We start from the raw sequence: 26,305 nt of genomic DNA, 5'->3' as shown, positions 1-26,305 counted from the left end.
CCCCCTGTAATGATGATCTCAATTAATTCAAAATTCAATTAACTGCACAACTCCAACCAAGTACTGCATTTTGATTTGGCACATTAAACCACTTATAGGGCTTATTCCATTCATGGAATCCAATTCCTCTGAGCACATTTTGAATCCACCGAGGAAATGGCTGTGTCACGTTGTTAACCACACGCTGTGACCTGTTCGCTGAGCCAACATTGACCATTTTATTTCCTCGCTCTGGATTTGTCAAAGGGAGCTGAGGGGGTCACACTTTGACTTGAGCAGGCTGACGATTAGGGAGCAACACAATTATTCTAATGGCATGAGCGGTCACTATGTAGAGAGGGCTTCCCCCTGAGGGTCAGTCTGTGTTGTACAACAGCAGGGGTGATAAAACATGGGCTTTTCAAATTCAGAAATATAATTTCATTTACACAGGACTGGTTTTCTATATACGGAGGATCACACAGAGTTACCAGAGATGAAACGACTTGTTCATTCATGTGTTTTGAGTCACGGAGCTAATGTATTTTTGTTGCTGTTGTTATAGCCAAATACTTGCACAAAATTCTTATGACAAATCCTCAAACTTGTTCAAGTGAGAAAGAGGAAGCAGGTCCAGATAATCAGAGAACTGCAGTGACACTAAAAACCAGTAACACTGGGGCTGGGCTGCGAGGTGGCCAAGTGGTCTGCACGTTAGATAGCGAATTGAACGTTGTGAGATTGCTTCCCACATAAGATGCAGCGCACCACAACTGCGGGGACAGTGGACAGAGTGTTAGGGTCAGATTTACTACCTCTTTTTTGTTTTCTTTCTTTATTGAAAAAGCTGCACAGCAGAGGGGAGCAAAAGGAGAGAGGTGGGGGAGATTGCATGAAAATCAAGAAGGTTGATGTATATATACTTCATTAATGCCTGTAGGGAAATGTGTTCTCTCTGCATTTGACCCATCCTCAATGCCACTGGGGCAACCTCAAGGCCGGCGCCCGGGGACCCATCTCCAGACGTGGAGCCATGCTAATGGTCTGAAACACCTGGCATGGATTATCCTATTGTACATGTTTTTATTGGTAGAGGAAAACGAACCTGGAGGAAACCTGCGTACTCACTATTTTAGCTTCCAAAACATTTACATTGCCAGATCTGCAGCGCTTTTTTCTGTTCAGTTCCTCAAAGAGCAGAGCATCGTGCCGTGTACTGCAAGTGCGCAACACATTCGAGCCACGAACCATGAACGACAATACAAAAGAAAAACTTTTTTTTCCCCCAAAAGATCAGAATTGAGTATTACGTATTAAGACCCTGCAGTCTGCAGATCAGTGCGTGTTTCTGACAGGAGGGGGCGTGGCATCACGATGGTGGCTCTCCATCATGGTGTTCGTCATTCATCACTAAATTAGAGTTGTTCTGATTGATATCCATCATGATGGACACGATGGAACTCTAATTTCGTTTTAGCTTTATATACGCCATTTTCGAACCAACAAAGTGTAAGATAATGATAATCAGATTAAAAGCATGAATGATGATGCTGTGCTGAATGATTTGATAAATAAAGACAATCACTGTAAAAACTGAAAAATCACTGTGCAGTACAGTTTGTAACTGATCTATTTTTTCCCTGTCCCAATATGTTGATGCAATTTTTTTTTTTTTTTAAACAAAAAAATCAAACAAGTTAAAGTTAAAATATATTTAAATGTATTTTTGTATACTTAGAACTCTACATTACACAGATGTTCCTGCATTGACTTTTATATTACATCTGACCCCTTGCTCATTTTGTTGGTGCAGGTGCAGAGACCACCGGAGGTCATGTAGAGTGTGGCTGTATCCTGTTATTCTACCAATATGCCATCCTGGCTGTCAATCAGCCACTTCTAGAGAATAATAGCCGCTGCTTTTGGAGTGACTCCGCTGTTGGTCCGGGTGACAGATGAGACCAGGAGACACAGCTGCCAGGTGAGAAACATCCTCAACAATAGTGACAGTGGCAGCTAATTTTAGGAAAGGGATGCGGCGCGGTGATGGAGAAGCTCTCAGTCTGGGAGGCCTAAAGCTCTGCTCCTGGGCTGAGGGACATATGCTAATGTTAATTCCAATTACAGCTGAGTCAACACACGAGTGTATTCTTTGCTTACAGAAGGAAGCACCTGAGAGGAGAGCACACAGTCCCCAGAGCAACAAGCCTGATTTCACTTCATTATGTCACAAAGGCTCCCCACTGCTGCCGAATGTGTGTCATGAAGGTTTCAAACAAATTATCATCAGCATCCTCTTTCTGCAAATGCTCACACTGTGCACCTCTTGCATGGTTATGACATCATAAAGACCCTGTACTTTAATATTGAACTCAAGGATAGATCTGAATTCTATGGATTAATCTTCTGCCTGGTGCAACAACAGCGTTAGCTAGTGCTTTGAGTGGCCAAGGTGTGGGGGTTTTGCAGTATAACCCAAATACGGACGGACAATCAAAAGTGTCTTTTACTTTATTTTATTTTAACATACTTTTAGCGGACACATCCTTATAGACAGACAGACATACAAACAATGAATAAAAAATGCTTTTAAAGGTAGAAGGACTCCACACAGAGCGGCTCATTGGAAGCGCCGTCTGGGAGGAGTGCAGGTCTGGTAGGAGCGCTCGCTTTGCGCAGCATGGGCTGAGAAGCTGCAACAGGGGGCGTGGCTTAGAAAGAAGGGGTCGACTGAGGAGTGGTGTGATTGTAACAAGCATTGTTGGGTTACACTATATTTTACACTATGATTGATACATTGTACCTAACAATGTCAACAAGAGTTGTTTTAAAATGTGCTATATAAATAAATTTGATTTTATTTGAACAAATTTAAGTACAATGTAATCTACTTTGTAACAATCTGTAATGACTTGTACCAATGAAGTACATACACAATGGAATAATATGTATAGTATGGAGGTACATAGTGTAATAAGACATAAGACCGTAAGGGTTCAAGACCCTAACTGTAACCCTAACCGTAAGCCCCAAGTGACTTATGCCTTAAAGGGGCTAGATGCAAGTTAGCCATTTTATGCTTTTATGCTTAAGCGTAACTGCAGCTTCTATATTAAGCTCGTGCATGACGGCACTTCGGACCCGAATTAACACCTTTTTGAGTGACAGTGCAGGATTTTAGAGGCAGTTGTGGTAAATATGTCGGGGCTCATTCTACACCTTAGGACATTGTTGGAAAATGTAGGGGGAGGAAAATACTTAATTTTAACATTTTTAAACTCTGTATAGTCCCTTTAAAACATCATGTACCTCCAAACTATTTTTATTTCATTGTGTACTGTATGTAGCCCATAGGTACAAATTATTATATAGCACATTATATTCTACTAAATTTGGCAGGTACTGTATGAGTATGTGTAAAATAAAGTATTACCAAGGTTAAAGTCATAGTCTGGAAGTCTAAATGTTTTACAACTTTATAATGTGCAAAATCAACCAGCTAGACTTGCATTTTGGTGCATCCTCCTGCGTTGACCATTGAGATGAGATTTTCTTGTGAACCGGCCTGTCAGGTCAAATCAGGAGGGAGGGGGAGGAGCTTGATCGTTTACTTTTGAAAATTCTGTTCCTGTTCTCCTCATTTTGCAAACCAAGGAGGGCTTTCTGGTTTAAGAGAGGAGGAATTAGATGTTTTACTTTCTAATTTCACTCTACCTCTCCTCACTTTGCAAACTTACAGACTATCAATTTAATGTCTCTATTACTGGGTGAATTTACATGCAACACAGACAAGCATAATGCTCAATGTCTTCTCTGTCAGAATTTATTTTTGCCGTATCGTTGATGTAGTGATGTAATTCAGTCACAAAAGCATGACTGCTGTCAGTTATATAGTAATATACATTAAGATAAATATGGCAGGTTTGTGGACCCAATGACAAATAAAAACGTATTGCTGTACAATGAGTCAAATCCTGGTTCCCATTATTTCACCTGACATTACAAAACTGCATTATTGAGAAAAATAAAGATTTTATATTCTTTCATGAAACATGTTTTTTTTTTGCCTTAAATGCAACCTATTGTATGTTTTACTTTGAGGTAAGGCAGTATCACATACAAAATATCTTCAGCGTCTTCTTTTCACGGGTGTTCACACTGTGCGTCTCTGGCACTGACAACTGAGAGCAGCCTAAGCAGATCAGATGAATCTGCGCCTCCTTCACTGACTGTAATGAAATGTGGTGGTGAGGGGGTTCTCCCAGAGACAGACGGCAAGGATTATCAGATCGTTCATTGCGAGAGTCTGTAGGGGAGGGGCCACAGATTGCACATTGCTGAGCTACTGAGCCGGCACTCAGCTTCAGCGCTTTGGGGATGCCATACATCTCTTAATTAGGAGAGTCATTATTTCCTGTGCAGCCAATTCCACCTGCGCAAAGTGTCGGGGACACAGTGGGAACACATTCCATGAGGTACATAATTGATTCTGATTTGTACTCTTTCTTTATAATGAGACAGAAAAGCATCACAAAAATGTAGATTATATGAGGACGTCAAAATCACATCTTTTTAGACTGGGCATAATTTACAAATTTTGATTTTGACCTAGATATTTTCTGAGAGAATAACGGTGTCTGATTGAATAATATAAGCAACTTTTTAATGATATATTGAATGATATATAATGTTTCAATGTAATAATAAACCACTAGCCAACATCATTTCAGTTTAGCTAATAAGACTGCAGACAAAAGGGCTTGTAAACTTCGTGCTATATCTACATTTGTGTCTGCAAATTGGAAATTGCAGATATTTTATCCATATATCATGGCACTCTACAGCAGCTACTGTTGCTCCCCATCTCACTCACGAAACACTTTACAATATGATGGCATTACATGAAAGAAGCCTATGGCCTCTGCCATTTCACTAATTACACCATATGGATACATGGTGTAACTGAGAGCTCATTACTCCCTTCTTTCAAGACAATCCTCCAAGGTGGGTTTAGACTGGCTCAAGCAATCCTGACCAGTCTGTCTCTCACCTACACCAGACACTGGATTAGTTATTGTTTGTGCCAGGGGGAGGTGAGCACTAATAGCTGGATTTAGTTTGAAAAAGGAGGGCTGTCTAGAGGGAAAGTTTAGGCTTGTTGTTTTTAAGAGAACAGACCGCTGCAAATGCCATGATGGGTTTTGTTTTGCCGCATGATTTTGACAGCAGGACTCTCCCCCTGTGCATCAGATAAGAAGTCTTCTAGTCTCCAAATGAACCATAAAATGCACCATGTAACCACAGGCTGTAAATGATAAGCATGGTACTTTTCTACATTTGCCAGTAACTGTTAGATAGTCAGAGAAACAAAACGCAAAGTATCGAGACATACATTTGCATGCGTTTACTCTGCATCAAATGATTATAAACACGTTGAACAATGTGCAAACGAGTTGAGTGAAAATGTTGACATTTTTGCTTTGATTGATTTTGACTGCAAATTGTCCAGGCTGTACTCTGTAAAAGTCCCAAAGTATCCTTAAAGCATTTTGTACTTTTTTGTCTGCTTCTTCGCTGTCGTTTTCTTGTTGGGTTTTAGGACAAATTTACTCACTGGCAAGGGCCTTCTCGTAGTTCTTTCCCATGGCCACAAAGTTCCGCAAACATGGGTTGAACTGCTCCATGATGGTCTGCAAGAAAGCACACGAGATAGAGCATTTGGTGAGTGTTGGCAGCCACATTTTCTTATCAGCAGCTCACCCAGGTCAAGGGCACAGACTTGCACCTAGCTCCATTCACACTCTCATACAGAACACACCCACACATGTACTGATTCCCTTTGAGGAAAAATAAATGGAAAAGGTTGAATATTGGGTACATCTTGTATTTGAATACAGTACTGATCCTATACACAATACCAAGCGGCCAGGATTTGCCCTATGCAAACATCCGCTCTGATTGCAGTGTTTAGGGGTTTCGGACACGTGTCTGCCTCCACAAAGTACCAGAAAAATACTGTGTTCCAATTTATTGGCATACCTCACAGCCATTGATAAATACACAGGTTTCAGACTCCACAGACACGGTCAAAAAGATGTTTGCCTCCACACTGCAACACCTGTGTGCCCCCTCCTCCCCCCTTATATAGGGCAGGTTATTGCACAGGTTTACACACACAGAGCACCACGCAGTGGCAGGAGGATCAAACATGAACATAGTGCTAAAATGGCTCCAACAAACACAGTCAAATATCTTCTAAAGGGGATACTACAGAGTACACTGTACTTTACTCTAGACTCTAGAGTGCTTATCAAGTTTATTTACAAAAAAGTAGGTGAATGTTTGAATACTGGCTATTGACAAAATAAGAGTTTGTATGGAATGCATTTTGAGTCTTGTAAAGTGTTTCATGAGGTCTAAATTAAAACATATGATAATGATCAATTTGATTATTTTTTAATTTCTACATTAAAAACAAATGTAGGTATATGAACATAGACTAGAAAGCCCTTTTAAATAAACATAATTTGAGACCTACAAATTTCTTCCTCTGAAACACTGAAGCGGAAGCACCAAGAGCCCCCCACACCTGCAGCGCAGAGGAGGCGAGGAGGTATCTGGGCAAGACTCGCAGCTAAGCCACACATGCCTTCCATCCCTACTATTGTTCTGGCTAATGGACGTTCACTGAAGAATAAAACAAATGAACGAAACGTGAAAGACTGTTGTGGAACGGAGGGAGCTGCGCAGGAGGAAGGAGGAGCTGACCAGTGCCGGACACCACACTCTGGGACAAACCCAGGAGGCGGTACTTAAGGAAGCCAGCCGGTTTCCCCGACCTCCAAAAATATGCTGCTCAGGTTGTCCCTCAATGGTGGCGTGCTCAGGCGCAGCGGGTCAGGACCCAACACCTGAACATAATTTCGTTATACAACTATACAATGATAAATAAAGCACTAAACCTAAAACCTAAACCTCCAAAAAATGTTTACGCTTTTTCATCCAGTATCATTTACCAAACAAAAACCTTCTATTGCACCTTATAAACTTTAAACTAGGTGCTGTTACATGTGCCAATAATGGGTGAAAGACTTGACGATTTAAAAGCCCCATGATGAAAACTAAGATTGGCCAAAGTTAAGACTGCGATGATGACATTTTTGCTTAATTGCACACTATTCTCTGTATACAATTCCCAAATGTAAATGCTGTAGTAACCATTATTTGCATTGTAATACAAATATGTGTGACCATCACCTTCTTTGCAGTTCAAAAGTTTATAAACGCGTTATCGGTTTCCAAATATTCCACATTGGTCAGGCTCGAACCCTAATACAGATTTCTGTTTTCTTGTCGAAGTAGCAAGACAAACTGTAAACAGGCAGTGCAGACTCTAGAACGCTACTGTGACATCTGCTTCAGCACTATCGTTTCCTCGTCTGTCTCTTCCTCTCCTTCCCTCCTTGACTCCTCCAGGGCTTCCTCCAATTAGCTCTCCCTCAGTCAGCGAGAGCCAGGAGACAAAGACAGGCCTAACGCTGCAGCAATGGTCCCAGTATGAACCATCAATACTGCAGCAGCACAACACTTTATAATAAGCCACTTCAGGGCCAAAAGCGGGGCTGCAAAATAACAGTGTATCTTGGTGCCACTGGTGGTGTCGGCTTAATATTGTCCACTGGGCTTAGAAAAAAGTGCTCCAAAGGTTTTATTTTTAATTAGCTGTACAATGAATGTTGTTTTGCATCCTTGCATTCTATCACATGATCTAGTAATGCCTTAAAGAGGGGGTATTGTGCTTTTTTTCAATCACATAGCACCAGTCTATATCACACTACAATGATGACAAAACCTTCTGTTGGTCTGTAAATGCAGTAAATTAGAAAAACTGCCGTGTATGAAATTGCTCTCTCAAAATGGCTGTAGCGAATGTCTTGAAATAGGCCTCTGTCTCTTTAAGAACCTCTGATCCTTTTTCAGGCAAATGAGATTCATTGATTCTCACTGATATAAAGTTTTTGATGTTTGACTTCTGAATTTTAACCAAAAAGAAGCAGCTAACTTGCAGTATTTATTACTTCATAACAATTTTTATTGTCATGTAATTTTTCAAGAGCTGGGTTAAAGATCAAAGAAAATTTAGCCAAAAGCTTCGCCAGATTTGAGCCTAAGCATAAATAACATTCGGTATCACACACTTCCACGATTTCCACTCAACCGTATTACTAACTTTTAAAACAGCCTGGGTGTTTTATTTGGCATTTGTGAGAGTAGAACATGGTGTAGAGATAACAACATAATTGGGGGAGATCCCATTCTCCAGAGCGCGCATGTATAAAACGGCTTCCCTGCTGCCTCTGCCTGTGCTTCAGAAGATAAAAGACTAAAGCATCCCCAGGGGCCTCGCTAAGGGGAGGTTTATTTGCAAAAACACACTTCTTTTTTTGCCCGATATGAATTCCATTGATGATGCTACAGTTGCCCAGTTCACAGGATTCACACCTAACATTAATAAGAGCCTTTTCAATAAATATCCGCGATGTTTGATGTTAGTCGGAGGCGGATTATATAACAGAGTGCAGAATCGTTACTGTGCACTTCAACTGAGGAGGCCAAAGGTACAACCGACTTCTACCAGCATGCCACCCTACAGCAAATTAGTATCATTTTCCACATAAAAGCAAATAAACCTACCAATCTATGGAAAAAAAAAGATAAGATAAAGAGAGCCGCTGAGGTTTTCTTCATGTCATCTGTTGCTAAATTTGGCATCCCAGTTCTCTTGGACTACATTGTTAGCCTAATTGCGGCGGCTAATTGTAAAATGGGACAAAGAGAGTCGTAAATTGTCCAATGTCCACTGCCAAAAAGGACAGAAATGGGTGAGATTTTACTATTAATGCAAGTCCAAAGAATGAAAGAGTATAAGCATAGTGCAATCAGATACATTTTAAAAGGTTACTGCTGTGATGATTATAAGGCATATTAAAACAAAGGTGTAATGTACAAATATAAGTACAAAAACTTACTGTAAAACTGTCTGAAATGTAGGGGTGGGTGATATGGCCACAAAAAATTATGTCATCCTTTTATCCGGCCATTATCACAATTAGGAGTGTGACACTAGATCTATATTGCGATATTTTGTGTAATGATACGATGATACTTTTGATGACGTCATGCATGTCAATGAACGACATCGTGCATATTAATAAGGATTGATGTCACAGTCACAACAATGATTTTGACAACAGTTTTAAAGCAAATATATTACTTTTAGTGATAGTTTATATAATTGTAATAGGACTGTGATTCTTCTTTATTTGAATGTAAATTAAGTGATGTCACTGATAGATCAATAGACCTAGTGAGTAAGTCAGGGATCAGATATTCATGTAGGGGAGGGGGGAGGAGGACGGACGAACAGGTTGGGGGTGTGGGGGGATGTGGGTCTCGGAATGTCAATGTAATGACGACGTATGATCACACATGATTATATCCCTTTCATTTAGTTCTGTTTTACTTGTCCATCCAATCACGTAATCCTTCCTCCCCATGTGTATCCCATTTGTCTCTTCTGTTGTGTCCTGTGTCCTTCTCACTTGTGTAATTGTGCACTTTGTATCTTATATACTCATCACTTAATAAAAAAAAAGATATTCATGTATTTACTTAAGAAAAAGGGGTACAAAGCACAGGGAAACAAATGCATAATATGTATGTTAAAAATCACATCGGGATGCACTGTAGATTATTTTTGTGCAATATATCGATTATCGCAGTATCGCCGTATTGTGAGATTATCGTTATCGTGAGCCAAGTATCGAGTATCGTATCGTACTGTGAGGCAACCCAGAGGTTCCCACCCCTAATCACAAAGCCAATTCATTTGCTCTTGGTATGTTGCCTTTTAGACGGAATTAAAGCCATCTGCGTCGTCTGAAAGTTCCCACATCTCAACGATTGCTTAAATGCCCATGTCACTCACTAAGAGCTTGACAAGACCAAGCAGCAGAAGTGTGGAAATATGTCCGTAGAGCTGCATTAAACAAATTCAGAATCACGATATATCACCAAAAAACAGATTGCATCAGAGATCAGGTCACGATTCGGTTCCGTATCTCACAATGAGAAAAGTACAGTGTCCAGACTCATTAAGTACCAGATGCTAGATCAATGGCTCGCAACTGGTGGGTCGGGACTCGCCAAACCATCATTATTTTTAGTCGTGGCGAAGGCTGATTAGTTGAAAGTCGGTCCCGAAGCTTCACTAGTTCCAATGTCCTACATAGATCTGAAATCATCTGCATCATTTTTGTGAGGGAAGACTGATCCGTTTCTCAAAAACCAAAACTTGTCTAAAATGCTTTGCTTTTAAAATGTTGTGACAGAACTTGCATAATGAAATAGTGCATCAAACATGAAACATTTAACAAAATAAATAATATATTTGTCGTACTTCAGACACAATCATACACTTTTCCACGTGGATTACAGCCAGCACGTTAAAAGGGAATCAGCCCAGTTGTCTCTAACGTCTTTTTGAGCCACGATGGGCAGAGACTGGAGAAAGTATGAATGGTGAGAAACAATGAAAAAATTTGCATATGCATGATATTTTTCGCCCTTTTTAATTGAATGAAATGAAGTGAGAGTCAGGACTGAAAAAGCTGAAAAATCACACACAATAACAAGTCTTCATCTGTTCCAACAGCATTCAGGCAAAAATGAATGTATTGACTGACAAGGCCAAATGCAAAATGTCATTCAGAGTAATGTGTTCTGCAAATTTAAGCAAGTGATGCAGAGTAGTATAGTAGTATATAGTCCTTACTGTAATATCATGATGCCTTGCATTTCAACTGCAAAGCGCTATACATTGCTTTATTCATTCACTCTCATGGAGGTAAGCAAGCAGGAGTGCCCTCGGACTGACCAATCTGACCAATCTGCACCAACAGCCTCCAACAGTCACAGATTTACAAACCACATTCATGCAAGGTGGATGACGTGTCTGTTTCAAGCACACAACACCAGTATGCATCAGTCAAAGCTACCTTTTTGGATCCACGAGCAATTTATAAAGTTTTGCCTTCATTAAATTGAGCACTAATCCACTTGCTATCGGTGTGTATTGGTGACTGGGTGCAGGGAAAGTTGCAAGTCTGGTTTTCAGGCCATGAGACATGGAGATCATACTTGCCAACATTGGGTTGTGAAAAATGGGGAGATTTTTTCTCATCAGTGTATCGTGCCAGGTGTGTGTAGAATTGTTGTAATTTTTTACTTTTTATTTACCCAATGAAGGAAACTTGTTCTCGAAAGACCAGTTCTATATGAAAAGTCGGAAACTTGACCTCAAAAGTGAGTACAAAGGGTCAAAAAATCTATGGAAAATGGGCTAACAAGCATCAATAAGAATTTACATGTTATCATCTAATGATTGTTAGGTCTACACAGGCCTATAAGCGCTTTTTTTAATATGTATAATTTTGTCAAATATGGTGTGAGAATGTCTCCATGGTAACGCTGAGGGGAGGAGCTGACCGACCCACTCTCTCATTCTCTCTGTTCTCTCGTGCTAATGAAGGAACAAAAACAAAGAGAGCGATGAATGCGTGATACCTGTCTCTTCCCCCCGTGTGAGTGCGTGCGCTGCAGGGCTGTCTTGTCGGACCGCTCACGGTACTACAGGCACAACGTGCAAAGCCAAAGGTGGATGTTGTCTCCAACAGCGGCTGTGGCGACTCTAAATGAATAACTACGCAATCAGCACTGAGTAGAGCGCTGACAGAGAGGCAAAGGAGTGATTCTTCTAAAGGATAGGGTTGCCAGATCATGCAAATGTATCCCCCACAATCTTACTTATTTTCTTCACTGTAAAATCGGGAGATTAGCGGAAGAAATGACTACGCAGGAGCACCGCGGGAAATAGGGTTAAAAATCGGGAGTCTCCCGCGTGAATCGGGAGAGTTAGCAAGTATGGGAGATGAAAGTCCCCCCAATCATCCCATCAACACTTGTATTGCCCCCAGAGGGACTACGAAAAGGATTTTTTAAGGTAAACAAGTTACGTAGTACTGCTTTAATGTTCCAAATAGGCGTAAGGCTGGAATTTTGAAGTAGTTTGTCTATTGTCAATTATATCGTCAAATATATCTCATTTCTTGTTTATAGCATGATAGAGATTTTAGGCCATATCGCCCTGCCCTAATGAACAGGAGCTTTTTTCCACAGAAAGAATAATGAGCCATAATCAATAATGTAGTATGATTTACACAAGAACAATGACAGACTTCTGTTTGTATGTTTTTTTGCCCTTAATTCTGTTCTCAAATGGCACTTTATTTTCTATACAGCTAAACAATGTATTGTTATTGTTAGCAATACTTTTAATTGATTAAGTTGACAATCAACCAATCAATCAAAAAACAATCCATGAACGTAGACACGAAAGCTCAGTTCAAACTAAAAGTGAATGCTTTCCACATTTAACTTTTCTAAACTCCAAACCCGGTGATGTTGCTGCCACAGACCAAAGTTGACTTTGTTGAAATTTTAAAGTTGGCCTTGTGTATCGTAACATTTTTTAAAGCGACAAATATATGGCACTTGCCATGACTGTATCCACTTGTATTGAAACAACAATGACTCTTTACTGCGACCAGCCTAATTAGGTTAAGGAGCCATTTCTTCTGTACTTTATGTTCTGTTCAGAGTGCAGCGTGGGAACAAAAATACGAATCTTTTAATACTTTTGTTAATTTACCCATATTTCCAGCCGCTCAGCCAGTGGTATCTGTACTAACAGCTTACAAGACCTGTTTCTGTGAGTGCTTCAAGTCTTTTTTTTTCTCCACAGAACAAGAAAACACAGTGAGTCCCTTTTGCATTATCCAGCTCACATATTCCCTCTTCCAAACTGCAAAAGCTGCCGTTATTTAGGCTTTAGAATATCCTTGGCAAACAACAACATCTATTGTCTCCATAAGATCCTATGCAAAACCATCCAACCCTGTAGTATAGACCTCTGTAAACATGTTAGAAATGCTCATGCGCCTGGATGCTGCGATAACAAAACGGTACAGATGATTTCCGCAGCCCTACTTGCATTAACACAGGGACATGAGATAAGAGGCCTGATTCCTGCAACAATTTAGAAACACAGAAACATTGGGAGTTGCATTCCACACAAATTAAATCAGATCTAACCAGAAAAATGTGACCGTTGTTTGGAAAAGATTTGCACAAAAAAAGACAGTTTCATTAAGTTCCTGTTATACCAGTTGATTTAATTGTCCAGATTGTATTACGGGTTGAATGGGGCCAATCGAAAAGTATGCAAGTTACAAACAGAATGCAGGGTAGAGCGCTTTCTAAGCATGTCCAAAAACGCACAGACAAGCTCAAACAGAAAGCAAAGTTCACTCTGTGCCAATGGAGTTTGCTCTTGTTTAAAGCCAAATAGTGGCTACAATGCCCAGAACGAAAAATACTATGATTTGTGAAAAATGTGAATGGAAGCAGTCTTGGAGCAGAAAATGAAATATTATGTTTACCTGAATGTTGTAGGCCAGCTTTCCCAGGGCTTAATCCAAAAATGTATGACAATGGTCCAAAGCGTGCTGGCAAATGAATGACTGGCTGAAAGATAATTTAGAGATTGTGGCCGGAAGAAAACCAGCGAGCCACAAGAAACGATTTTACAAGAAAATGTGGTGAGCCTGACCAGATATGCTGAACTCAGGGTGCAATTATTCATATCGTTCTCTGGTGAAGGTTCCGGTCGAACTGACAGACCAAACGCATAAGGCTAAACACTGAGAAATCGGCACCAAGAGAGAGGCGGATGTTTCAAATAGAGACGCATTGATCCAGCTTTCTTGCTACCGATACTGGGATTTGAGTATCTGCCGATATCCGATATTTACCGAAACCAAGAGACTTTCTAAAAAATGGCTTTCTCTGAGTGAAAAATCTAATTGACTCTCTTCTCCATTTTAAGATCAATAAAGTAATATTTTATTGTCACGATATTACAAATCAATTATCAATTATATCTATGGATAAACTCTCGGATCAAATGTAACTAGGATCACTGGTCTTTTCTGCACTAAATATCCTTGGGTATATGACAGGCTTTAGGTTATGTTAATATAAACAACTCACATAAAGTGATCTGATCATTACAAATATATACATTTATTTCTTTATTAGTTTCCCTAGGTATTTCTATCATAGCTTCTGACCCAGCCTTGATTAGCTAGTTAGTTTTTTAGCATTAGCATTATCTCCCGCTAGCTTTAGCTTTCTCCTCGTTTGCCCCTTTAAAATGATGTAAAGCATGCCAATATTCACTTAGATTTAAGTGGTAAAAGTTGTGTTTTTAAGGCGTTGAGAGCCAAAACTGGTATCGGTTCAGTGTCAGATATTTGTAGCCGATACCCGATATCCCATTTTTCCAGTAGCGGCTCCCCTATGCAATACCAGTATCGGATCGGTGCATCCCTAGTTTCAAACTTCTATAAAACACTGATGGCCGTTTGTTTTCTGATGCTGATGTCCCTTTATAAAACAAGGGAGGCTCCGGGTGTTTCAGAAATGACCTCTTTCACACACGTGTCGCCTGCTCACACCTTTGAACCGTAACCCCCTACTGCGGCTGCAGGTGCACAACCATCATCTGCTCACCAGTGGAGAACTATTTACTGAGTTTGTTTGCTCTGCTGTCGTCTCTGCGGCCCGTTTGACCCACCCCCATCAAAACGCAGCAGCACCGCCAACTCTGCACGGCCTCTGGTTACCACAGCAACCCAGACCCGGGCCTTCTCATAGCTCTGGATATTACACCAGTAAGACCCCTTTATTAAATTAAACAAACTCACATCGACAGACCAGATATTACAGCGTGACAGACTGAAAAGACTGATATTGCACATGCACACATACATGATTTGCTGTTGTAGTGATGGAATTACATCTGTTTTTGTCCTTTGTATTTGTTGTGCTTCAAATTATAAAATCTTATTTAATTATATGATCACAAACAAGCAGGCTAGTTGTTGCCATTTAATTGTTTAACACAGCCTTGTGACGAATCGGGATGTTATAAATGAGTTACAAAAGTTCAATCTTATAAACATTTTAAGTACACTTAGATGTTGCTATTGTTTGCAGATAGAATATTTCTGAATCAACAGTGATTTGATCCATCCTTTTCCTTTGCTTTACTCCAGTATCTCAATGTATAAATGTGGAACAAATGTATTTTAGAAGCGTCCAAGAAGGCAACATTGTACAGCCTAACACAGTCTCAGCTGAAATTATATTCAGTAAATGACATGCTTTGACTTTAAGGACAATGGTGCTGAGGTAAGGAGCGCGGTTACCAGCGCTGCAGGCCACAGTGGGAAAAGCACGACCAATGTTTCTGTAGCAGCATTTTGCCACAGAGACAAACAAAGCTGCTGGCCACAGGCATGTTCACTGTCGGCCATGGCCAGTAAATGTAAGGCTATTGTCCGACTGCAGTGCAACAGAACATTTGTGCGTCTGTGTGCCTTTCCACTCTGTGTAATTACAGCTTCACCCTCCTTAGTAATTAGGGACTATTTCAACAAGGATGTGCAAGGCATTTTGCCTATTTTCCACCCTCTGCAGACTTTCGAATAAGAGCCGCACAGTCAAAATCATTTGCATATAGCACTAGGGAGTGACAAGAAATGAATATCAAGGGTCAAAAGTCAGGTCACTGTATGCCTGTAGAATATACAATGGTTTCAAGAACACCTATTGTTTCAATCAGGGATATTATGAGCTTCACATGTTCAGGCTACATGGCTCTCACTCACACACGCACACACGCATGTACGCACTCACACAAACACACACACACGCACGCACGCACACAAACACGGGGCACATAACATTGATGACTGCTACAGGCATGCAGCAAGTAATACAAACCAAACTATTTAACCCCTAACCAATAAATTCAGCATCAGTAAGTGGTGATTACTAGTAGTTACTGCATTTACTGTACCTGGTACTGAAATAGGTTTATTTGGTGGCTACCAGCATGTTTATAATCTCGTAAAAATGCACGCTTTGGTGGACTGTAGCCTCACACTTATTGTCATTTATAGTATACGCCAGAAGGGGTAGCAGGATGGATGGGGTATCTTGTGGAAGGACATAGCGACAGTATGCACTGCTCGGAGCAGGATTTGAACCTTTGAATCCATGGACAAATGATCTAACCACTGTTGTACGGATACAGTATGCACTACTAGATGAAAAGATCACAATGCCATTGCGAGCTACAGTAAGCTGTATTGTGTGCAGTCATTACAGTACAGCCTTGGATTGCAACATCTAGTATCAGTCCTTAAAAAAAAAAAAAAAAAACTGCACAGTGACGAGTAAAAGAAAAGCGAGCGTCTCTAAAGCATCCGCCCCCGTACGCTCTGAGGAGGTGGGCGTATGGACCAATAGTCCTTCACTCTGCTACAGTCAAAGCCATGGAACAAATGTGCTCTTCCACAGGCAAAGAATGCTGTAATATCTCCAGCAGTGAATAATGCAGTCCTCGGCGAGCCCAAGGCAAAAGCAGGAATAAACTTGTTGAAACAGTATATTCTGAAGGCAGATGCTCAGCGGCTGAAGTCATTTTAAAACTCCATTGAATTACACTTTTATGAGCCAAGTGGCACCTGATGTGATATACTCCTACCAAAAAGCCAAATACAATGACGGATGATGGCGTATCATCTCTGCGGGAGTTCTCAATTCACTGTGCCACTGAGAGAGCACTTTTATGAGTTTTTTTCAACATCCCTTTGTCACTTTGACTGGCAGCAATCCCACAGACAAATGCATGTAAACGGTGAAACAACACGGTGTAACCCTCATGACATAATTGTGTATCCTCCCTCTCACTTGTCCTTTCCGGCGGCGAGTCTTTTTTGCACAATGATATGACAGAAACACATAAGAATAATGGCACGTTGTTGCTAAGAGACCACCTGTTCAGATCTCCCACACAAGAAACTGTAGTCCTCCTTCTATCAGCATCGCACTATCATTCACTTGAGTCCAGCGAATTTGACTGAAGAATTGCATTTACATTGGTCAGTTACATAATAAAACAGGCTTCATCAAAATGCCTTTCTTACCAGGAGCCAAACTTTTGATAGCAGAGAGTTTGCAAAGTTTGTTAAGTCCTCCTTATCTGGCAGAGTACCATGTAGGGCATAGAGCAGTGATTTACGGTTAATTAAATCTAAACTGAATGGTGATTAAATCTATGGTCTTTGGTCATGTATTTACTTTTCAATCAACAGGTTTACAGCCAGTGAGGTAGTTGGGAGCTCATTGTTGTAAGAGGAGTTAGGACTTTGAGGGGAAAAACTTAAAATATGTTATGTTTTATAAATTTGGAGTGGAAAGCATTCAATTGTTTAAAGGTGTATTTTGTAACATGTATCTTGAATTCTCAAATGATTGTTTTAAAGGGATATTTCAGGACTATTGACATAGGGCCTCAATTCCTAGTTATCCAGAGTGTTGTTGATTTATGAAGATTGTGTTTATCTTTTTATTCATTCAGTCCTTTATATTTGAAGAGTTTAGTGGTGCTAGGCTAGTGCTAGGCTAGCACATGTCTATGGTAACTAGTAGCCTGCATTAAAAACAGTCTGATTCAAGCACAGTGCACCTGAGGCAAATCACTTATAACACCAGATATAAACTGATATAAATGTCTGTGTTGACTGAATAATTTAGAAATATAAACATTTTTCCTTTAAAAGACCTTATATTTCAGCAGCATCAGCTTCCTGGTTGTAAGCTAAGCAGCGGCGGAGTGATCTGCTAGGTTACCGGATCTACAGCAGTTTGTTTACCTGTGGCCAGCATTACTACACGCGGAAAGGACCTTTCTACAAATCAGATATGGCAACGTTTGGAGGACTACCCCATGATTTTGAAGAGGTTTTTAATACAGGCTACTAGTTGCCATAGACATGCACTAGCCTAGCCCTAGCCTAGCACCACTAAACTCAACTCTTCAAACATAAGGACTGCATGAATAAAAAAAATATATATATCCCCAGAAATCAACAACACTCTGGATAACTAGGAAATGAGGCCCTATGTCAAAAATACAGAAATATCCCTTTAATGCCAAATGCAAAATTGAATTAAAAAAGGGGGTGGGGTGATTTTTATTTTCATAGTATAATAAACTGCATATGATAAATGAACTCGATTTGCCTTACTATGTCCAAACGGTACTTGATCTACTCACGAAGCATATATTTAATAACCATAGAACTACATCATGACATATCCCTCATATTATGTGGCCATGCTTCGTCTGACACCAGGCCATGCGTCACACCTGATCTTGGTAACCTAAGCAGTAATTTCATCCTGATCAAAACAGCCATTAGTCAAAAAGGCAACTTATGTTTTCCCGCTCTGTGTTGACAATCAGGGAGTGGTGTTGCATGGGAAAATGAGTGTTGTCCTGAGGGCTGAGAGGGAGCAGAGGCACACCCTTCTCTACTCTCTTTACCTGCCAGGGTGTGTTTGAAATGTGCACCACACAACGGCTGCCTCAGAAACAGTATGACGAATCATATGAGTCAAGACGCACTCTATAGGAATGCTCAATTTACGGTACAGACATACTGACAAGTTCACAAACTGTGTGATACGTGTTGGAAAGCTACTTTTGGTTTAGTTTTTTTCAAGCTTTCGATGTAGCTCAAATGTCAAATCCACATTGTGGGTCTAGTTTCAGTTTTTCTGAAGAGGTCTGGTGATTATGATCAGATTTGTTATTTATGTTTTAAAAACAAGATTTTGTTTAATGTGTATATTTCTAACACTTCCATGAGCATTCAATTTTTGTGAGAAGAAGACTGAAAGAAGGGCTAAATAAAAACAAGAACCATATATTTCACAATATGTTTGTACAGGTCAAATCTGCATAAGCAGATTTTATACAGAATTAAAGTTAAAGAAAAAGTCTTTGCCAATTGCAAAAGTCAAAATTGCAATTGCAGTTTAATGGAAATGAAATGTGCGGTCTTCCGACCAATGTTGAATTCTGATTAAGCCTGTGCATTTGAGGTCTGTGAGAAACAAAATAAGCATAATGTTATAAAACAAGAGTTAAATTCACAACAATGCAGCCAGTAAACTTGACCGATCCAATCCTATTGAATCAATCAAAAAGTGTATTGGTCAGCATTTTTGAAACAAACAAGATACTGTAGATGTTGTGCAACTGCTTGAGCCTATTCTTCTTTAGTCTGATTAATCTGTTTGTTCACCTGAGTGTGCTCTTCTTTAAGCCAGGTCGCCTCTCAGACCTCATCCACTGCAAGTTAAGAGGCTTGACCCTAGACGCCTAGTGATACAACCGACAGCAGGGGGTGTGCATCGCAGATTCACAGCAACACAAACCCTCATGGGGATGTGTCTCAGCGAGGCTGTTATGACAAAACTTTAAGTTCAATGTATCTATACTATATATCTGTAGCTAACATCGCAATACATGACACTCATTCCTTGCACGTCTCACACATTAGTAGCTAAACAAGTCCCAGATATGTTAATTAATTAGTCACAGTTCACATGTTATGGTACAAAAAACAATGAAGAAAACAAACAAAAGGTAGATTGCCTCTGACTGAGCCCCAAAATGCCAACTTGTTAATGTTTCTCAAAAATCAATGATACATGGAAGTTCATATATAGTACAGTGAGAGGACTAGTTCTAGCCTGTTGTGGTATAGGAATGATTGGCAAACACAGAGGCGCCTGTCTGTGATCAATAGTGAGTAACATCGGATCATGCTGGGTTTGAATGGTTGCCTCCCTGCTGATTAAGACACTGCCTCTTGCCATGACCAAAGGCACAAGAACTCACAACCTGTGCAGCACAGCAGTACTGAATACAAATATATCATTATAGCAGTATCAACAAGCACAACGTTGTTTTGTAACAAATAATAGTTACAAATTTACATCTGACAAATTTACATCTTGAGAGATTGTGTGAAGTGAAAAAAAGGCAATATGGTTTAGGTTAACACTAATGAATGGAGGGTCAGGCACAGGATAAATTCTATTTATTTTTTTCAAGAGTGTCACATTGAGATTCATAGATGTTTTCAGGATTTCTGGCCCCAGTGGGGGGGTCTAATAGCTCAGGTTTAGCCCATTCGGCCCATGAATCAAACATTGGACTTTCTAGCTGTTGGGAGAGATCACAAACCACACTACGCAGTTGGAGCTTAGCTCAGTTCAACTATTCAGTATCGCACACGTCTAACTTTATTTATTTGTTTATTTGGTCAGGAAAGTGCATGTTAATGAACATACACATACACGCCACAGTGGATTGTAGCCTCTGAAATGAACAAGAAGCACAAAGCAAGCATCCAAATCATGTACCTGGAATCTGGCCCCCACCGAGATTACGTCCCAGCCCAGTTAAATACACACAATACACAGAGTGTTATGAGTCACAGTGGAGGAGTTACTGCCCTGTTCTCCCATGCGATTACTCAGGATTTGCTCAAATGACGACAAGTATGACTCTGCAGTCAAAATAAACGTATGCTTTTATATCCCCTTTTCCTTCAGAGAGGTCTACGTGCAATATACACAACACGAGCACAATTACTGTCAGCAAGTACATATTCAGATGTGTGTCAGGAAGAGACAGACCCAACAAACTATAATATAGTGGCATTATTTGCCTTTAACAAAGATCTTCATCACAAAATCTATGTTTGGCATAACAAAATTAACATGCAGCAACACTTTTTGTAATTCTAACTCAGAGGAGTAGAAGGGAAGGCAGAGGAGACAAGAAGTGACTTCAGAGTTGGTGTAAGCCTTCGACCCAGGGGCAAGTCCCTCGGTGTGTGGCTGTGACAGAGCTGTGACAGAGCTGTGACAGGACCAGCACCCCAGAGACTTTGATGGTCAGCTTCAAAACACAACTGGTGACCCTCACGGCTGCAACTTTTTGTAACTCAGAAATACAAAAACTTTTTGGAGTGTAACTAGGAAGACATTGACTCAGTGGTTAGAGCATTTTGCATTGTTTCAATCACAAATGCAAGCATGCCACTTAAATTGCATATCAATCAGAACAAAATTAAGAACACTGTCACCTGTAATAGTTTTGGAAATTGCATTGTGAATTGACAGAAGATGGTCATTTCTAATTCTAGTAATGTTTTTGCACATGGTAAGCACCCATGGTGGAGGGACCATGCATTTCTCTGATTGTGGATTCTGGCAGGATTGACAGGACAACCAGAGATGATGATCATCACTAAACTACACGTCCTTGTAAAGAATTGGAAAAACGCGTTGTCTGGTAGGCCAGCCTAAATATTATTGTTTTGATAATTTCTTATTATGATTATGTTAATATCACATGATGTTACTTTAGTCTAAGTTGTAGATGATAAGGTTAGTTCAGGCCTGGGCGCTTTAATAAGATTGCAAGAGAAGAGGTCACACACTGACAGCCTGGCCAGCATTTTCATCCCTATTGTATCCGCAACAAAGTAGCCTATATAGTAAAAGAGGAAACAGCTGATTAGCAGTCCAATCAGCTCCAGCACAACTAGCTCTACATTGTACATCACCAGCTCTGAGAGGAGGTTAAAAAAAAATGCTCATCTGACCTCTTTTTGGTACGGTTTTGTCCCCAAAGAAACTACTCCAGTCCCTCACCCCATGTTGGGAAATCATGGGGAGGGCAGGAGAGGCCGATGGAAGATCTGCTTCAATAAGCAGATCTTCTACTGGCTTAAGGCTGGCGCTTAATTTCAGGCAAAGGGGCAAAGAGGGGTTGTGATGTTACGATCTGTGTACAACATCTTCCCTCAAGGAGATAGGCTGGAAAATGTAAAGACAATCACGGTTTCAGATTGACTGTAAGAGTATCCTTTAGCTTTATGACTTAGAGTATTTTCTTTGTAATTAAAAAAAAAACATTCTTATGATCTTATGTCTTACACAAAGTAAATCTTCATTTAATCTATTCACCAGGCAGGAACAGGTGTGGTTCCCATATAACGCCAGTTTTGTTTTCATTCCAAGACAAAGATTACCTAAGACGTGCTCACAATGGCAAAGACTTTGTTTCCTATTAAGTAGGCCTGTCTTTGAATGTCAAGCTCCTGCCTTTGTTTCTGCTTTAACTGCAGAAATGAGAGATGCAAAAATGTTCACTGGTTATTGTTATTAAGTGAACATTGTTGGGGGCCAGCCTGTCACTATATAAAGGCACTGTTACTTGTGGATTAAGAGCAAGTTTGAAACCCTTTCATAGAGGAACAGGTCTAGTTGCTAAAATCCCTGTGGGGCAAATGTTTACTTGTTGCAACAGAGCCTCCTGCCCTTCTAACTCTCCCTCCTGGAATTCAGTGTGTCCTTGTAAAGCACAGAAATCGGAGAAATAGCCCGGAGTTCTATTATCTGCTAACATCATACAATAGAAACAGATGAAATACAAAGCCAACAAATAGTAGGTGTTGGTTTATTGCAAATCAGGTGTTTTCTGCGGAGGGAAAGAAATCCGCTAGACAGCCAATCTAAGAATTGACAAAGATCATAAATTATTAATATAGCACCCGCATTAAACAACAGCTTCACGCTATAAAAAGCTCAAAGTATTCACATGTATTTGAAAACTTTGTTCATTAGTCGCAGTTGACGCGTACCTTGTAGACATTTTCCGTCACACGGTGGACCTCGTCGGTGCGAGACATCGTGAAATCTTCAGCCAGGACCATAAACAGTGTTTTCCTGTAACGTGTATCCGTGCGAAATGGGAGTTTCAAGTGTCAAATGCAGGAGTTTGGTCGAAGAATGCGCAACCCGCAGCCGATGCTGCGCTTTCAAAAGCCCTCTCCAACTGAAGCACCTTCCGCGCAGCGCTCACTACAGCAGTGCGATGCTGCCTTCACGGACACTCCTACAGCAGTGCGCTGCTGCTGCTGCTGCTTTCACGGACACTGCCTCTGCTGGAATTTTCGATTAAAAGTAATTTGGCCATAACAACCATAACATGTTTTGTAATCACAACGTATAGAGATTTTTATTTGGTAAGTTAATCATAAATAGGCCTAAATTACTCTAAAATGAGTTCCTAGAAAACGTTTGACTGTTTTCCGTCATGTTATAGCCTAGGCCTTCGTTAAAGGAGAAGCTTTCAAGAATGTTCATAAAATATACGTTTAAATACTTTGTTCTTTAATGAATGGATTGTTTTTGTTACTGTACAGTAAATACTCACACCCCTTTCACAGGCAGAGTATTGATGTCCAATACCTTGCAAATGGCGCCCTCTCCTGGAAACACCTACATAGTCCCAATGTAACAAAAATAATTTAAGGTTTTGAAGCCACGACCCGTTTTTTATTATGTAAAATGCATTGCATGTGTAAAACATCTAAAAATCCATACATTATGAATAAGACGGTTCATAAAAGTCACACAGGGACAGAAGTTCATTTGCATCGAATCAAAATGTCCATTCCATGTTCAGTCTGAGCTCTGTGTAACAAGTCCCATAAATTATACGTACATGCACCAATAATGTTGTCACTAAATTTCAAAATACTAGAACATTTAGTACAAAGACTTTGCATGTAATGGAGGCAAAATAAAAATAAAAAAATAAAAAAATAGGCTCAGGCAGCTAACATTTCCTTCTCTGGCTTTTCTTTTCTTCTCTCTAAAATTCAGAAAGTATAAAATGCTGATGAATAAAAACACAAATATGAATTGTTTAAAAAAAACATGATATAAGTAGATAATCATCACCTGGTTCAGCTTGGGCTGCTTCTGGAAATTCAGGTAGAGCTTCATCTGGGACCTCGGGAAGTGCTACGTCTTCTCCCTATTCAAACATAGAGAGCACAGCATCAAAAAATCTGACATCAACGACAGAAGTTTCCTCTTTTTTTTACGACAAGATACAATATCATGGAGTCGTCTGCTGTACTGAGACCACACTATCATTAGCTGCCATTGTAAACATATTTTCTTTTTTTTAATCTCGTGAACATGTGTATTTGTACCAACCTATCCTGTTTAAGATACGGACTACTGCAATAATATACTATGATTACTATTTCATTGATGCTTCTGTGCTTCTGTGACTAAATAACTAATGACTAATTGACTGCAATGACGAAATCAACATAGCTATTATGATGATAATAAACAAACTGAATGTACCTTCAAAATTGTATTATTATTAATTGATTAATTATCATTAATATTATTAATTGTGTGAACTGTTTACATTGGAAATATGATACAGAAAGCACTTAAATAAAAAAATAAAAATAAGGAATATTGGCTGTAATTAGTTAAATCTCAGCACTCACCTGAGTAATTTCTTCCAGCTCAGCTAAAATATCTTCCTCATCCTCTTGTGTCAGAGAACCAGCCAGCATTTCATCTATTTGCTGCAAATAAAAATGCAATTTAATAACAACCATAAAGGTTCCAATAATGCAGATTTGGGCCAAGCAAGGAACAGGTTTGTACCCTTTGATATTCAATTGCTTCCTGTGTTTCATCCAAAATTCTCTCCACATCTTCAATTGACGTGATCTGTCAACAAGACAACAAGATAATTCAAACATTTTTGCTTAATTTCTCCCGTAAGCCTCTGAATTCTCTGCCATAAGAGAAGAGTCTGACAACAGCATCACTACTGCTTTAGTCAGGGCTTTGCTTCTTAATCCTTTTATCTTCCAACAATGTCCATACACCATTCTATTGCAAAAACAAACAAACTACAATCTGTTTGAGAGGTTCTTCTCTCAACAAGATCTCTTTCGAGAACATGTAGCAAGGAATAAGGAGAAGATAAAGTGTCATTTCAATTTGACTTGAGAGAGCACCATACCTCATGCATACGCTTGAGGCAATCATTGCCAATTTTAAGTCCTTCAATCACTTTCATCTCAATTTGCATGAACTCAATGTCTTGAACCTGTGTAAAAAACAACAACACTGTTTTAGTTGAAAATGTGCATACATTTATCTATAGTAAATTATCTGTGGTGAATTACCATTTGCTCCAAATTGGAAATTTGATTTTCTGTCTTATCTAGAAGTTGAACCTGGTATCGTTTCTTTTTAAGAAGCAACAGTGCTTTTCTACAAAAGAAAACAAACATAAGTTTACAAATATTGTCAGATTATTTACACCAGTTATTCTGAAACTTACTCCTTTTTGCCATCTTTCAACAGTTCCTTTGCCAGGAGTCGCTCCTTCTCCAGCTGCAGTGTGATTCTCTTTTGATACTGCTTTAGCTTATCTCTCTGCTGTTTCAATTGCTAGAAATGACACCACAACAAACTCATATGTTAGTGAAAATAAAATATATCGCATCTCAATGTGTTTCGTTAAATAAACCGAATTATTAGCCTACATATTGGATGCATTTGTTGAGTATAGTTAAGTCTCAGATCAGAGTGCTGTCACTGTAGTATAATCATAACGGGACTAATCTGTTGTTAGCCACACCGGGGCTCACCAAGACGGCTTTGTCCTGCTCCGTTACACGAGAGGGTCCGCTCTTTCTCCCAAAAACGTTTCCCATTATTTAACCACATCCCAACAGCATCTTCGACATCAACATAAATCATACAAGTCCATTTTCAACATGATCCAAGGTAAATGAAAGCCAAAACATGCTAGGTGGCTAACTGTCTGCCATCGTCTTTGGTTTTTCCTAGTCTCCTACGGCAAGCGCGTCAGGACATACGCCAGACCAAAGCAATGTGCAAAGGGTTTACAAAAAACTAACAGCTACACAGCGCATAAAGGCACACTGCGTAACATGTTGGACGATGGTGTTGCCATCAGTATAAAACATGCTCCCTCGACTCAAAAAAATGCTATTGCTGCAGTGGGTAATCACAAAATGGGTCTGAATGAGGACCTAACCTGAGCTGAGCCGATCACAGCAAATGCACATCCCAGATAGCAAAAGGACATTGTTTCAACATTGATTTGGGGTCAGACGGTTGACTTTTGGTTGAAGTTGAAAAAATAATGTTGATTCAATGCTTTATTACGGGTAATAAATAAATAATTTAAAAGATAATGTTGAATCAACAGTGTTTTACAGATATATATTCGACCCTTGAAAGTATAACATTGAATCAATGCTATTTTACAGCTATAAAGTCAACCTTTGAAAGTGTAACGTTGAGTCAACCGTTTTTTTACAGATTAGTGTAACGTTGAATCAATATTGAGAATTCA

General features: G+C 39.8%; 2 protein-coding genes across 6 annotated transcripts in view; both read right to left on the bottom strand.

Annotated features, from left to right (window-relative positions):
* Window positions 1-22,975, bottom strand: part of LOC306968459 (BAR/IMD domain-containing adapter protein 2-like) — a 73,760-nt gene extending 50,785 nt beyond the window's left edge. For 3 of the 5 annotated variants that reach the window (XM_079563826.1, XM_079563824.1, XM_079563825.1), the window contains exons 1-2: window positions 22,737-22,975; window positions 5,594-5,669 (exon numbers count right to left, since the gene is read on the bottom strand). In XM_079563826.1, the coding sequence (XP_079419952.1) occupies window positions 5,594-5,669; window positions 22,737-22,808 (148 nt within the window). In that variant the 5' untranslated portion in view covers window positions 22,809-22,975. The remainder of the gene's footprint in view (window positions 1-5,593; window positions 5,670-22,736) is intronic. The other 2 variants (XM_079563823.1, XM_079563822.1) reach the window with 1 other exon arrangement.
* A 571-nt stretch (window positions 22,976-23,546) lies between these two features.
* LOC306968463 (charged multivesicular body protein 6-like) lies at window positions 23,547-25,842 on the bottom strand. The gene is made up of 8 exons (XM_079563831.1): window positions 25,572-25,842; window positions 25,262-25,371; window positions 25,104-25,191; window positions 24,938-25,024; window positions 24,574-24,639; window positions 24,411-24,491; window positions 23,842-23,917; window positions 23,547-23,752 (listed from the first exon to the last, which is right to left on the bottom strand). The coding sequence occupies exons 1-8, from the start codon at window positions 25,635-25,637 to the stop codon at window positions 23,709-23,711; spliced, it is 618 nt and encodes a 205-aa protein (XP_079419957.1). The 5' UTR covers window positions 25,638-25,842; the 3' UTR covers window positions 23,547-23,708.
* Window positions 25,843-26,305: the final 463 nt, after the last annotated feature.

This window comes from Gobius niger, assembly GCF_951799975.1.
Source record: "Gobius niger genome assembly, chromosome: 10".
NCBI lineage: Eukaryota > Metazoa > Chordata > Actinopteri > Gobiiformes > Gobiidae > Gobius > Gobius niger.
The sequence above is the reverse complement of the archived record's forward strand: the minus strand, read 5'-3'. Positions and strand labels throughout refer to the sequence as shown.

Coding starts and splice junctions, on each gene's coding strand:
- LOC306968463 (XM_079563831.1), bottom strand. CDS start 25,637: ATGGGAAACGTTTTTGGGAGAAAGAGCGGACCCTCTCGTGTAACGGAG. Junction 25,372..25,571: donor AGCAGGACAAAGCCGTCTTG/GTGAGCCCCGGT, acceptor TGTCATTTCTAG/CAATTGAAACAGCAGAGAGA. Junction 24,640..24,937: donor GCCTCAAGCGTATGCATGAG/GTATGGTGCTCT, acceptor TCTTGTTGACAG/ATCACGTCAATTGAAGATGT.